The sequence below is a fragment of the Zea mays genome, chromosome 4, assembly GCF_902167145.1.
Source record: "Zea mays cultivar B73 chromosome 4, Zm-B73-REFERENCE-NAM-5.0, whole genome shotgun sequence".
Taxonomy (NCBI): Eukaryota; Viridiplantae; Streptophyta; class Magnoliopsida; order Poales; family Poaceae; genus Zea; species Zea mays.
In genome coordinates, this window is record NC_050099.1 from 135,411,057 (window position 1) to 135,426,536 (window position 15,480).

The 15,480-nt window shown below is 49.4% G+C and overlaps 1 protein-coding gene across 1 annotated transcript; it reads left to right on the forward strand.

Annotated features, from left to right (window-relative positions):
• Window positions 1-5,810: 5,810 nt before the first annotated feature.
• On the forward strand, window positions 5,811-8,901 carry LOC103653708 (BTB/POZ domain-containing protein). Its single transcript, XM_008680537.2, has 4 exons — window positions 5,811-6,442; window positions 6,546-6,615; window positions 6,799-8,013; window positions 8,163-8,901. The coding sequence occupies exons 1-4, from the start codon at window positions 6,384-6,386 to the stop codon at window positions 8,700-8,702; spliced, it is 1,884 nt and encodes a 627-aa protein (XP_008678759.1). The 5' UTR covers window positions 5,811-6,383; the 3' UTR covers window positions 8,703-8,901.
• Window positions 8,902-15,480: the final 6,579 nt, after the last annotated feature.

Here is a 15,480-nt window from a genome sequence, read left to right on the forward strand (position 1 = left end):
AGATGGTATGGGAAGGGGTTGCAAAGGGCCTGCTGCCTTCAAGTGACTAGCCTTTATCCTCTGGCAAGTATCACACTCAGATATGTACTTGGCAATTTCCCTTTTCATTCTAGTCCACCAATATAGAGATCTGAGATCATGGTACATCTTGTTGCTACCAGGGTGCATGGAGAATTTGGAAAGGTGAGCTTCATCTAGTATCTTCTTTCTAAGCTCAGGGTCTTTAGGAACCACCAATCGATCTCCAAACCATAGAATTCCCTTGCTATCCTGTCTGAAACACTTGTATTTCTCTGCCTTTTGCTTGATCATATCCTTGATAACCTGAACACCCTTATCCTCAACTTGTGCCCTGATTATCTGCTCTTGCAATGTGGGTTCCACCGAGATATAGCTTAGGTTACCCGAAGAAACAACTTCCAAGTTCAGCTTGCACAACTCATCACACAGGGTGGTCACTCCCACATCCATGCTCATACAATTACACTGGGCCTTTCTGCTCAAGGCATCTGCCACAACGTTGGCCTTCCCTGGGTGGTAATGCACTTCCAAATCATAGTCCTTGATTAACTCCAACCATCTCCTTTGCCTCATGTTCAGATCTGCCTGAGTGAAGATGTATTTGAGACTCTTGTGATCAGTGTAGATGTTACAGTGAGCTCCCATCAGGTAGTGTCTCCATATCTTTAGAGCATGAACCACAGCTGCCAATTCCAGATCATGAGTGGAGTAGTTCTGCTCATGGGGCCTGAGTGCCCGAGAAGCATAAGCAATCACTCTGCTCTCTTGCATCAAGACACATCCCAATCCAGTACCAGAAGCATCACAATAAACTTCAAATGGCTTGGTGTTGTCAGGTTGAGCTAGCACTGGGGCTGTTGTCAAATGCTGCCTCAAGGTATGGAAGGCATCTTCACACTTTTGGCTCCACTCAAATTTGACTCCCTTCTTTAACAGTTCAGTCATTGGTTTGGCAATTCTGGAGAAATCCGGAATAAATCGTCGATAATACCCTGCCAGTCCCAGAAAACTCCGAATCTGCTTCACTGTAGTCGGGGGTTTCCAATCCATTACCTCTTGTACCTTTTCAGGATCAACTGATATCCCATCCTGAGAGATTGTGTGACCCAAGAATTTAATCTCCTTCAGCCAAAACTCACACTTAGACAACTTAGCATAAAGATGATGATCGCGCAGTCGTTGAAGCACAATATGCAGGTGCTCAGTATGTTCGTCTTCATTCTTAGAATAGACCAGAATATCATCAATGAAGACGACCACGAACTTATCCAATTCTGGCATAAACACTGAGTTCATCAGGTACATGAAATAAGCCGGGGCATTGGTCAGCCCAAAAGACATCACCAGAAACTCATACAGTCCATATCTGGTAGAGAAAGCTGTCTTGGGAATATCGCTGGCACGGATCTTGATCTGATGGTATCCCGAGCGAAGGTCTATCTTGGAGAATACCTTGGCCCCTACCAACTGATCAAACAGAACATCAATGCGGGGCAGTGGGTATTTGTTCTTGATAGTCACCGCATTAATAGGACGGTAGTCAACACACATCCTCAAACTCTCATCCTTTTTCTTCACAAATAATGCTGGACATCCCCATGGTGAAGTGCTTGGACGAATAAACCCCTTGTCCAACAACTCTTGCAATTGCTTCTTCAATTCGGCCAATTCAGCGGGAGGCATCCTATAAGGTCTCTTGGAGATAGGAGCAGTCCCGGGTTGCAATTCGATGGCAAACTCAATATCTCGGTCAGGTGGCATTCCTGGCAATTCATCTGGGAAAACATCTGGGTAGTCACAGACCACTGGGATCTTTTCCACTGGGAAATCTATCATAACGAAAGCACAAGAACGGGTGCATCCCTGATCGGGCAAATATAATGTAGTTTCACCACAGGTTGGTGAGTGCACCTCAATGGCCCTGGCTGCAATATCAATAACTGCTCGATGCCTGGTCAACCAGTCAGTTCCCAATATAATATCCACACTATCCAACCCCAAAATGAAAAGGGTGGTTTTAATTATTAGACTACCAAACTTTATGGGCACGTGTCTGTTGATTTGATAGGTGGCAACCCTGCCTCCTGGTGTTGAAATTGTAATGCCCCCATCGGTGTGGTGAAAGGGCAACTGGCATTTGGCACTAAACTTGGCACTGATAAAACTATGTGATGCACCAGAATCAAATAGAATAATAGCAGGATAATTCAAAACTGTAAAGATACCAGTCATGACGGGTGCTCCCTCTGGAATATCAGCCATGGTGGTGAAGTTCAGCCTGCCTTGCCTCACTTGCACCTTCTGCCTCTTGCCTTGGGCCTGATTAGCATTCTGCCCCTGCCTCTGCTGGTTCCTGGGGCAATTCTTGGCATAATGCCCAGTATTGCCACAAGTGAAGCACCTGTTGTCATTGGCTTGGCGGTACTGCTGCTGCTGATTATTCCGCTGTGCTGGAAATTGGTTGCGGTTGGGTGCCTGCTGCTGCTGTTGCTGAGGTCGGATTACCCATCGCCCCTGCTGCTGCTGGGGTCCCCTGCCCTGGGTGTCGGATACAATCCTGAAGCGCTGTGGCTGAGCTGAGGGTCCTGCCACGGGGGTCTTCCTCTTCTTCTCTGCCTGCCTAGCTGTAATGCAGTCCTCTTGGGAGATAGCCATGTTGACCAACTCATTGTAGCTGTTGGCCCTGACGGTGTTGAGACGATCCCGGAGCTTAGTGCTGAGCCCCCTCCTGAACCTATCCCTCTTCTTCTCATCTGTATCTGCATGATATCCCGCGTACTGGCACAAGTCATTAAAGGCCTGAGCATACTGCAACACTGTCCTGTTGCCCTGAGTGAGTGCCAAGAACTCATTGAGCTTCCTGTCCATGATCCCGGCGGGTATATGGTGTCCTCTAAAAGCTGCCTTAAACTCCCTCCACTCCACCTCTCGGTCCTCTGGCTGCATAGCAAGAAAGTGATCCCACCAAGTCCTTGCAGGTCCGCGAAGCTGCTGGGTGGCGAACCTGACTTTGGTGACCTCTGAGCAAACTCCATGGAGCAGTGGAAATTTGGATTCCACCACTCGCAGCCACACATCTGCGTCAAGTGGGTCCTCCGCCCTTGTGAACAGTGGAGGCTGGGTGCTGAGGAATTCCTGATAGGTGGCCGCCGCGGGGTGGCGCTGGTGGTCTCCACCACCATAATGCTGGGGTGGTGGCTGACGTTGAGCCAGCTGCCTCAGAATCTCATTCTGCTGAGCCATGAGCTCCTGCAGAGTGGGAGGTGGGGGCGGCGGTGGAACGTGCTCGTTCTGGCCACGACGCTGCCTCCCGGCCATCTGAAAAACCACATACTTACTTAACACCATAGTTCCAAATCTTAAAATTTTATCATGGGAAAAGTTAAAAACAGCATGAAAGATCTGACTTCAACAAAAGGGATTCTTTAAGAGGCATAAATTCTTCCTTCCAATTTAAACTGATAATAGCATCCATCAAACAAGCCCCCAAGAGAGTTTAACATGATTACATCAAATTGTTCCAAAATGACTCAACTCTATCTAGCCTAGTACCCCAAGGGTGCAAAAGCTAAGCTAGCTGCGAGGAGTCCGACTGTCCGACTTCTAAGCCTACCCTGGACACCTAGTGAGCGAACGAGGCAACACTTGACTCGGGGGAAGGTGGTCTTCCCGAGCCAGCAGTGTCCACACTGGAGGCAGGCTCATCTCCTCCCTCAATGTCGACGTCCTCGTTGGCCTCCTGGTCCTGGATCTCCTGGTGGTGCATGTCCAGGTGCTCGTTAGCCTCAGCAAGCTGCTGCTGAGTGTTAAGGAGCTGATCCTCAAGGACCTCAATGGTGTTCTCCCTGGTACCTACCAGCTCCTCCAACTCCTGAATGTCAGTGGATAGCTGCTCCACTTGCAAGTCCTTCTCCACCATTTCCTGAGATAGGTCAACCACGAGCTCCTCTCTGTTGTCCAGCGTGATCTTTGTTGCCTCCAGCAGCGCCATCAGATGGGACATTGCCTCACCGCGCATCACTTGCAGACGGTACAGAGCATTCATGCACCGTACTGTCAAGTGCGCAGTCTGTCCTGGGTAGATGGCCCAGATGTCCTTGGCATGCTCCACCCGATCCTTCCACATCGGGTCGTCCTCCTTCTCCGCGGGGAACAAGCCAATGGGATGGGTAGCCAGCTCCAAGGGATGGAATCCGCAGAAAGTAGTCAATCCATGCAGAGCGATCGCCTCGATCGTGTCCTCTGCCTGGTACCCGAAGGACTCTGAGTCCAAGGAGCGCCAGCCTGGCTGCAGGGGATGAGGCTCCAAAGTCATCCTCACCCTACAGCGGGGCACCCGGTGCTTCTCGAACTGCTGCACCGCGTACTGAGGGGGTGTCGTGTATCCAGCCCCCTGAAGTACTTCCCACAAAATGCGGGGAAAGCCCTCTCGTGCAAGCCCGTCAGTGTGGGTCAGTGCATTTCCATCATCGGAGGATCCGTGGGAAGTCATCTGTGTACGTTTAAGCGTAAGTAAAAGGAAAAGGATTATAAAAAGAACAAGGAAAAATTAAAACTCAGCCCTTTTCTAGTTAAGTAAAAAGGCACTAGGGACCTAGTTGGTTGTTATCTTGTTTTTTTAAGTCCTTTTCTCAGTTAGCCATTTGCTTAATTATGAATGCATGCATGCTCGTCCTGAACGACCTCGCCACAAGACAAAAGGAATAGGGAGGATCTCCCATCCTGTAAAAGTGGCCTGTAGGGCCTAGTTACTTAGCCACCTAGCTACCATTCTATTAACCTAAGGCTTCACGTCCTAGGTCTATCCTGTTCGTCCTACTATCTATCCAACCTTGTTTCTATCAAGTTTTATTTAGAAAATTTGATGGTATTTATATTTTATTGATTCCTCTGTGGTGGTACAAGCTCCGATACCAGCTGTGGCGGAACTGCCCGAATTATTCCAATTTAAGTGTGGTCTAGCCTCTAAGGCGGGACTTGAACACTTAAGTTGGAATAATTCGGGCAGTTCCGCCACAATCGGCGAGATGGCGAACGACGATCGCGTGGAGGGTGTGGTCTCATAGACGCTCGGGGACGTGAGCGTGACGACTGGGCAGTGGGCAACGCGTGCCACGTGGTCCGTGTGCGCGGGGCGTCCGTGTGCCCAGCCCTCCTACCTTGTTGGCTACCTATACTATTTTATTACTAGCATATAACCCATGTTAACGCTATGTTCCTGGGAAGAGGAGGAGAGGGGTGGACGATGACGGTGGTGGCGCGAGGAGAGGGATTGATGGCGGTGGGGACGCGAGGATGGGAGGGCTAAAGGATGATCAAATAATATTGTTCACTAGATTTGAGTGAGCAAAAGAGATGATATTATTCAACGATCTGAACCGTTAATTTTGATGTTATGTTAAATGTGGGTGCAATTTGTTTGATGGACTTCGTAAATATTATAGGTGTGTGGGTTATTTGGTTGGATGAGTTTTGTAAAGTGTAAACTGGTATATTATATGGTGTTATAGATACTAAATATTGAGCCCCTAATAGTTTTGGGCCCCGGCCGTCGCCTCCGTCGCATAGGCTCAGGGCCAGCCCTGGGCGCGGACCGTCCGGCCCGTTAGGCAGGGAACCTGAGCCCTGCGTCAGTTCGCGGATCATCCTACCCATGGCCACGGACCATCCACGTCTGTACAGATAGCACCGCCGTCGGTTATTAATGCAGTGATTGACGCTCGGATCAGTGTCAACAGTTTTTTATAAAATAGCGCGTGTTTTGCATCTTTGTACTCAGTCAAGAACATGCAAGAACTGACCACGGCCGGGTACGCTGTGCCAGCCCGGCCCTGCAACGCGGAGCCCATCCGGTCCCCGACACAAGCCATGCAAGATCCTACCATTTCTGAGCTCATCCATCTTGACTCCTGCACGGCCACTCGGGTCCCTCTTTCGAGGCCGATGTTGCATGGCATGGCATAGCCTTCTTCCATGCCAATCGCCAACCACACAAAAGCAAGCTGCTCCGTTCCGCAGAGGACTCGAGAGCACGAGACCGCAGCAGGCAGCAGCTGAGGCGGCGCTATATTCTCCGAAACTCCTGATCAAGATCTGAAGACACCTCGGGTCCCTCTCCTTCTCTTCTCTCCATCTCTCTCCTCCCTCCAATGCCCCAACCACCTCGCCATGACATAGGTACAGGCAGAGCTAGGCACCAAAGAGCCATTTCCAAGGGCTCTACACGAAGTTAGGCGGCCAAAGCGTTTGTAACCAACTCCTCTCCTTCTTGTCCACTGGAAAGGTTCAGACTCCCGTTTTGGCATCGCTAGCCACCGAGACAGAGAGGAGAGCTCGGCCTGGCCTGGCCTTGTCTGGCCAGGATGAAGTTTATGAAACTCGGCACCCGCCCGGACACCTTCTTCACCGCCGGCTCCGTGAGGTGCTGCTCTGCGATTTGGGGTCTCGCTTCCGTCAGGTTCTCCGTGCGTCCATGGTGCGCTGCGCTGACTGTGTGGTGTCCTTTTTCGTGTACATGCGTCCAGGTCTGTCTGCACAGAGGTGGCCACAGACCTGCAGATCCTTGTGGATAACTGCCTCTACCATCTCCACAAGGTAATCAACTCTAGGGTCAGAGAACGGAATCCTTGATTTAGGATCGTTCCATAATGGATTCCGAGTTCCCTGATGGGATGAGCATCTGATGAGTTCCCCTATGTTGAATTCCAATTTCCATGTCTGATTAAGATCCTTTGTTTCTCGGCACTGTCCTGTGCGTGCCGTGCCTGAATGCCGCAGTTCCCTCTGCTCTCGAAATGCATGCTCCTGCAAGCGCTCTGCGCCGACGCCGTCGCCGGCGACGTCGTCGAGCTCCGGGGATTCCCGGGCGGCGGTGAGGCGTTCGAGGCCTGCGCCAGGTTCTGCTACGGCATCACCGTCACAGTGAGCGCGCGCAACCTCGTGCCGCTCCGGTGCGCGGCCGCGCACCTCGGGATGTCCGAGGCCACCGACAGGGGCAACCTGGCCGCCAAGCTCGACGCGTTCCTCGCCTCCTGCCTCCTCCGGCGCTGGAAGGACGCGCTGGGCGTGCTGCACTCCACGCGCCACTACGCCCCGCTCTGCGAGGACCTCGGCCTCACGTCCCGCTGCGTCGACGCCGTGGCCGCCCTCATCGCCAGCCCGGATACCGCCCTGCCGTCTAGGTCGACGTCGGCGTCGCCGTGGTGGGCGCACGACATCGCCGAGCTCGGGGTCGACCTCTTCTGGCGGATCATAGTCGCTGTCAAGGCGACCGGTGCCATCCACGACAGGACCGTCGGCGACGCGCTCAAGGCGTACGCGCGGCGTTGGCTGCCCAACGTCGCCAAGGATGGGCACGGGCTCTCGGCGGGCCAGCCGTTCGACCACGACGCCGGCAGTGCGGTCGTGAAGCAGGTCACCACGAGGCACCGCCTCCTGCTCGAGACGATCGTGAGCCTGCTCCCAGCGGAGAGGGACGCCGTCTCCTGCAGCTTCCTGCTCAGGCTCCTCGAGGCTGCCAACATCCTGAGCGCGTCCAAGGCGGAGCTGGTCAAGAGGGTGGCGTGGCAGCTGGAGGAGGCCAGCGTCGCCGACCTGCTGATCCCGTCGCTGTCCTGCGTCAGCGAGACGCTGTACGACGTGGACGCCGTGTCGGCCATCATCGACGAGTTCGCACTGCGGTGCGCGGCGGTCCCGCCGGCGCTGGCTCTGTCCGGGAGCCCCGACGACAGCCCGGCGCACTCGGCCGGGCACCGGCGGTCACGTTCGGCGGAGAGCGTGAGCTTCGACGGCACGCGACGCTCCCTGTCAGCCGCACCCGTGTCGCAGGGCGCTCTGGTGCAGGTGGGCAGGTTGGTGGACGGGTTCTTGATTGAGGCGGCAAAGGATCCCAACATGCCGCTGGACAAGCTGCTCGCCATTGCCGAGGCCGTGCCAGACAGCGCCCGGCCGGAGCACGATGGCATGTACAAAGTCGTCGACACATACCTCAAGGTCTCCCATTTTTCTTCTGCATTTCCATCCGTGGTTATAAAAAAACTCAACTTTGGATTATGTGACAAGATAATTTTCTGCGCTGTGATTAAACATTGCGTCGATCTTTATTACTGTATTAATCTTCGTCTTTTGGTTAACTTTATTAGGCGCATCCGGAGATGAGCAAAAGCGCGAGGAAGCGGCTGTGCCGGGTGCTCAACTGCCGGAAGCTGTCGGAGAAAGCGTGCACACACGCGGCGCAGAACGAGCTCCTCCCGCTGCGCGTGGTCGTGCAGGTGCTCTTCTTCGAGCACGCGCGCGCCGCGGCGCTGGCGCCGGGCGCGCACGCCCTGGCCGCGGCTGACCTGCCGAGCAACATCCGGGCGCTGCTGTCCAAGTCCGGGTCGTCCGAGGACGAGGAGGCGGAGCGCGCCGACGAGCAGCGGCTCCGGGCGCTGGCCGCCGGCGCGTCTCCCGGCGGCGACTGGAGCGTGGAGGGCCTCCGTCGCGCCGCGTCCAAGATCGCCACGCTGCGGATGAAGCTGGCGGAGGACGAAGACCGTGACGCCGACGAGTTCGCGCGCAAGGCCGGCGTGGCGCGCAGCGCGTCGCTGCGGTTCAGGGCGTTCTGCGCCTTTCCCGCCGGGAAGCCGAAGCGGATGCTCAGCAGGCTGTGGCCGCTGGGCAGAAACGGCGTTAGCCACTAGTAGCAGCCATGGTTAGGTACTTAGGTCCTGTGATCTCCTGCCTTTTTCTTTTCTGAGGGTGATCTGTTTGTCTCTTCTACTAGTACTTTCTCGGCTCCTCCCCTTTTGAGTTATAATTCCAAGGCAAATTGTACCTTGCATTGCATGTAGTTGTGAATTCAATGGCAACAATAAAGATAGAAATTGCGCTGGGAACTTACTCCTCGTATCTGTAAATAATATATTACAGTTCTCTAAATATTAGATATACCTAAAAAACTGGTTCATACAACCTAATGTATCTAAATCTTATATCTTATTCACTAGAACATCTCAATATAAGGCTGATTTATGTGGGTTATATGACCAGGGGCGAATTTAGAGGTGTTTATCGGGGTTAACCGATCCCGATAAATTTTATAATCCTTTAGCAAAACACTGTTAAAGTTTATAAAAATTGTATAATATAGCAAAGTTACTTTTGATGAGCCCGACAATATTTTCGGCTAGATTCACCACTGTATATAACTGGAACCGTATCTAAAGAACCATGCTAAAGACGTTCATTCCTCAAAATATGTCTCTTATGCAATTTTGTAATTAGCATCTTAAATATCCTTTAAAATACGAGTCATTTATATGGGGTATAAATGGGGTTGTACTTGTACATACCCTTAGCAACATCAACCCAATTATAAACAAGCTACTATCCACTAATGGCCATTTTCAAAAAAGAATAATAAAAAGAACAAACTCTTTTTTTCTCGGTGACGATGACGAGATGATGATGATGATATTGATTGATTTCACTGCCTCACATTTCATAGTTTGCATCCTAAGGAGAGGCCATCTCACTTTCTAAATTCAAGCAGCCTGTGATTGCCATCCACTTGGCAAATAGTTTGTGTCCCGGGGAGTAAACAAAATGGAGACACACCACAAATCTAAGACGGAATCCGGATCGAATCGAGCACACGCGTTTTCTTTTATGCTTTTGACCTGAAAAGATCCCTTTCGTTAGATCGTGCGTGGGAGGTTATATACGGCATGATGATGGGACGATAGGACCTCAGCTCATATTGCTGCATCAGCAACCACTAAACAAGGACAGGTTAGCATGGTCACCTTTTTCTCTCCAAGCCTTCGATGTGTGCTTAGACTATCTTTAATAATATCGTCTATATCTCCTTTTTCTCTCCGAGCTTTCGATATGCTTAGGGCATGAGAGACAGTTGATGTATGTACGTGTATTAAAAATGGATATAAACAATATAGACTGATAAGTCATACAATGGATTGTCTATATACGTTGATTGTGTGGTTTTAAATTCATATCGTATCTTGAACTAGCTGCACGTGTATCAGATCGTTGATAACCATCTACTTCACAGTACAACTGACTTCGAAAACAAATCTAAATTCACAGTACAACCATCTACTTTACAGTACAACTGAACCAAAACAAATCTAAACCAGCTACCAAACTCAACCTAGGACACAAACTCAGAGCTACGGACTCCAAAACTGAATTGTTAAGGCTAAGACGATGGTTGTAGGTCGAGAAACAATTGATTTTTTATCTCTATTGGCTTTTATGGACTATGGGACGAAACAAAATGAATCTAAAGGTAAGATTATACCTCACGAGCAACCTAAATCTTGATACCACTTGATAGAGGACAAGGCCCAATCTTCCGGCGAGTTAGTCAGCCTTGTGATGATATCTGGGGCAACATTGTTGTGATCTTTTTGTGATTGGTCATTATGGCCGATCTAATAGGTATAACTTAATAGGTCTATTCTATTAGATCAGATATGATAGATTCAATCTTTTCGTCCCCAACGGAGTTGCCAAAAAGTGTGTTGGCACCTTTTTGGACTAAACACTAACAATCCATAGGTTGTCCTCGTAGTGAGTTCGGACCTTGCTGATCATCCCTAGGTTTCGCCAACGGAGGGTCAAGACCTGGGGGAGCGAGATAGTAAATAAGATGCAAGACAAATAACACTATCTTAAATGTGGTCTTGAAAGGAAACCTTAGAGCCAAGGGGATGATTATCCAAAAGGTGGGACACCACCTCTATGATGTCCATCGCCTATTTGGGACCACACAACAACGAATCCTAGGGCCTTCTCGTGATGAGAAATACCTTAGGTTTGACTATGCGAGGTGTATAGCGCGACGATCCGCGACGGGTTGCCGGGTCGCCTGGCGGTGCTGGCTGTGGCGACGCGGACTATCCACGGCTCTGAGCTGGATGGACCGCGACCTTGCTGCAAGAGCGGGTCTTCTCTGCACGCTGTCCTGACGATCCGCGCCCTGGGCCAGACGACCCGTGCCCTAGATTGGACGGTCCACGATGGCGTAGGGTCGTCTTCTTCTTCTCATAGGACCTAGATCTCGCGCCCTAGGGGAGGGACCTTAGGTTGCTCCAGGTCAGTAGGTCACCTGGGGCGTCCCCAGACAACGTAGAGTCGCCTAGCAATGAAGAGATCAATTCAAGGAAGAGATCTTGAGTGAAGTAGACAAAATAGATCTTGCCCCTTAGGAGGGGTAAGATTCTAGGGTTGTCTTGGGGTCGGCAGGTCACCCAAGACAGATCTAGACGACGTAGAGTCGAATAGGGGTGGAGGTGGATATGCGAAAGGCTACTATTGGGGGCCTTTGTCTTCCGAAGGTACTCAAAAACATGATTTAAGAATGTTTCCCAAGTATAATATATATAGGTACCTTCAGACTCGGAATAAAACTGTACACGATATAGAAGGCATGGTCGAGACGAAGGTCGATGCAGTTCCGAAGCTACACACAAGGGAGCTTCGGCTCAACGGAAGAAAGAGGAACCGACTTAAAGGGGAAAAAGGCTATCTAGTCCTTGATGGATTGTCCTTAAGTCAATAGTAAATATAAAGGGCATGAATGTAATTTTACACAAGCTGCGCCCTGTGCCTATAAATAGATAAACAGTACCCCCGTACTGTTCACGCTAACTTGTATTCACTCGTGCGTCACGCCTGAACTTTTACCTTCTGTCAAGCCGAAGGTATACGATATTGTTCTTATTCATCCATGATGATATAATGAAGATATACTCATAATGTCATATGATTATTCATGTTATGTCTCATGTTTCATATGCCTCTTCTTCCATTAATATATACTTTGATGATGAAGGTACGTCCTTCATGACCTTCGTCCGAAGATCGTTATATCCTAAGGGAAATAATGCTTCAAAGGATGAAGGACATTAACCATTAACTTCTTTTTGTGTTGCCTTGTTCTTAACTCATAGCATTTGAGAACAAGTACCCAACATTGGCACCCACCTCCGGTGTACTCACTTCCACAACCTTCGGGAAAGCATCAACCTTCGTCATGCCGCCGAAAAAGATAATAGCGCCAGGGGCTACACTGCAGCCACTGAACACAAACCAGGAGACTCTCTCTCTCCGAGAGGCCAGAAGCCAAAAGAGAAAGGCCACCAGTCCAACACTTCAGGAGGAGGAGTTAGACCAGGAAATCAGGAACATGGAGATCATTCACCAGCAGGTGCAAAGGAAAAAGGAGAAGATGGCTCGGCTGGACGACCTTCAAAGGAAGATCGATGAAGCTACTGAGGAAGTGTGTCATCTTACTCAAGATGATCATGACCGAAGGCCCCAACACAGGGAGCTTCGTCAAGAGGGCTCATTCAACGAAGACGAATGGTACGATGATTTTAATCATGGTACCTTTACTTTTGATGGTGCTTCTCTCCTGGCAACAGAATTGCAGGCTATTCCATGGCCACAATCCTACAAGCCACCCTAGCTACCCATGTACGATGGGCACTCGGACCCAAAGCAATTCTTGATGAGCTATGAGGCAACAATATCCTCATATGGAGGCAACGCAGCTGTCATGGCAAAGTCCTTTGTCATGGCAGTCCGGAATGTGGCCTAGACATGGTACTCTTCTCTTTGGCCAGGGACAATCATGTCATGGCAGAAGCTCAAGGACATGCTGGTTACCAGTTTTCAGGGCTTTCAGACGAAGCTAGTCACAACTCAGGCCTTGTTCCAGTGCACACACGACCATGAGGAATACCTGTAGGCATATGTCTGAAGGTTCTTGCGATTGAGAGCACAAGCGCCCACAGTGCCCCATGAAATTGTCATTGAGGCCATGGTCAAGGGTCTTCGGCCAGGACCTACGGCCCAATACTTCGCCAGGAAACCTCCCCAAACTCTGGAGAAGTTGCTTTAGAAAATGGATGAGTACATCCGGGCTGACAATGACTTCCGACAAAGAAGGGAGGAAGCTTACAGATTTTCTGAGATGACTAGGGGCTTCGGAGGGAGAGTCCATCCTAGGCATGTCAGATCAATCCATAGCTCCAGTCAGAATGATGACAAAGGAAGCCAGCTTCAGAGGCCACATCACACCTCACAGTCTTCGGGACAGCAGCAAAGCTCCTTCAGGCCGCCAGCTCCAAGGGGCAGAGGCGCCAGGGGCTTTGGAGGAAGATATGGGGATCAGCCCAGGAGAATCTATTGCTTATTCTGTGGAGAGGACAAAGGCCACACTACAAGAACCTGCCAGATCACCATCCTGAAGCAAAAAGAGATTGCCGAAGCAGAAGCTCGGCAGAATCAGCCGAAGCAAGTCCTACATACTGCTTCGTGCCATTCTCCTTACATACCAGAATATGTGGGCAACCAACCTGCAACTTCTGTTGCTTTGGCAAGCCATTCACAGGCTTCTTGGCCTCAGCTCCCACCGCCACCACTACTGCAACCTACTTACTCCCGAAGCCAGCAGCCAGAAGGGTGTCAGCACTCCCAACAACAACATGATTTCAAGGAGGAATCCGAAGCTTGTACAGTCAATAGTACTGTACCAGAATCAAAGCACATATACTGAACGATATCCTGCTTCTGAAATACTTTTATGTTCTATGCCATTTTGCTTTTTAATAAGGAACAAACAATGTAAATTTAGTTTTAATTTCTTGTAATGATTTTGCTTCTATCAGAATGAAATATATCTTCTTCATAGATTTATGAAGCTCAAAAGTCGTTCCTAAGGGAATGCAAAGCTAAATTTGCCGAAGCTACAAAAAAAAGTCGTTCCTAAGGGAGAGCAACGTAAGTTTTGAGCTCAAAAGTTGGTCCTAAGGGAATGCAGAGCCTAAATTGCCGAAGCTACAAAAAGTCGCTCCTAAGGGAGCGCAGCGTAAGTTTTCTGCTCAAAAGTCGTTCCAAAGGGAATGCAGAGCCAAATACCACCGAAATATAAGGCGAAGAAGTTCAAAAGTCGTTCCTAAGGGGATGCAGAACTTATACCGCCGAAATATAAGGCGAAGAAGTTCAAAAGTCGTTCCTAAGGGGATGCAGAACTTATATCATCGAAATAGAAGGTGAAGAAGCTCAAAAGTCGTTCCTAAGGGGATGCAGAGATTGTGTGTTCCAGTGTGGGCGTGTGGGTGTGTATCTTCGGCATCATCATCATTTTGCATCATATCATCACATCATTTCGCATAACATCACATCATACATCATATCGCATCAATGACACAAGAATTGAATACGGAGCTGATTTTCGGCAAATGCTTCGTCAAAAATGAAAAATTGCTAAGGCACGAAGTAAGCTTCGGGAAGTACAATTTCATCAGCCTTGTCACAAAGAAGGGATCTCTCTTTGCGAAGCATGAATATCTTTCTTTACGAAGCATGGATCTTTTTTCTTTACGAAGCATGAAAAGAAGGGAAGGTGTTTTTTCGCCGAAGGCTCAAAAACGGTATGTATGTAAGTTTCATGCATCGCAAAGAAATAAATTACAATAATTTACATATTCGATTCAAAGTTACACACATCAAATATTACAGTCTTGTTACAATAAAAGCACCATGTCTATTCTAGTGTCTCATACATTGACCATTTCAAAATGTTTTTACAATAAGTGCTATTCCTCTTTAAGGACTTTCTCTGCAACTTCGTTCAGTAATTTGTTAACGACTTCATCGACAATAGATTCAGTCATGTTTATGATCTCCAGCGCTTCCTTCATTTTTGGATCAGCTAGGGGATCGTACGGTTCCGGCGGCGGAGATAGTTCAGCTGAAGTAGGAAAAATTGATTAGCTCGAAGCCATAAAGCAAGTACCGAAGCTGAAAGACCAAAAAATAATACCTATATGCCTTTCGCGTTCTGCAGCTTCTTCAGCTTGTTTAGCTTCTGCTTGGGCATCATGGGTGTCTTTTTCACTCTTTTTTATAATTTCATGGGCCATCTCTCGGCCACCATTCACCCAGACATCATTGTAGAATTTTCCGCCCATCAAGGTTGCTTCAGCTGAAGGATCCTTCGTATCATCCACGGAAAAGGCAGCTTCGGCCTGGGCTATGGTTTTAACATGATCGCATCCGGCCTTCTCCAAGATGGATGAGATCCCCCGCGCACCGGAAAACGTGCAGACATCCCCGCGATCACTCAAAATTTCTTCGAAGGTTTCTGTTTCTCCATTTAACCATTCAATGACGCCTTTAGGGTCGCCTTGTACGAAGTTTTCTTCGGCAGAGTAGGCACCCACTTTGGCAAAGCTACTCTTCAATTTCTTCACACAATCCAAGGATTTCTCGAAGCACCTTTCTTTGGATTGGCGAAGTTCTTCAACATTTTTCTCTAGATAATTTTTCCAGTACTCGCTGATCTCTCGGTTGGCCTGTGCAAGTGCGCAATTCTCTTTAGCTTCGGCCAGCTGCTTACGAAGATCTTCAATTTCTGCTTTCCAGGCTTCAGCCTGAGCTTCATAGTTA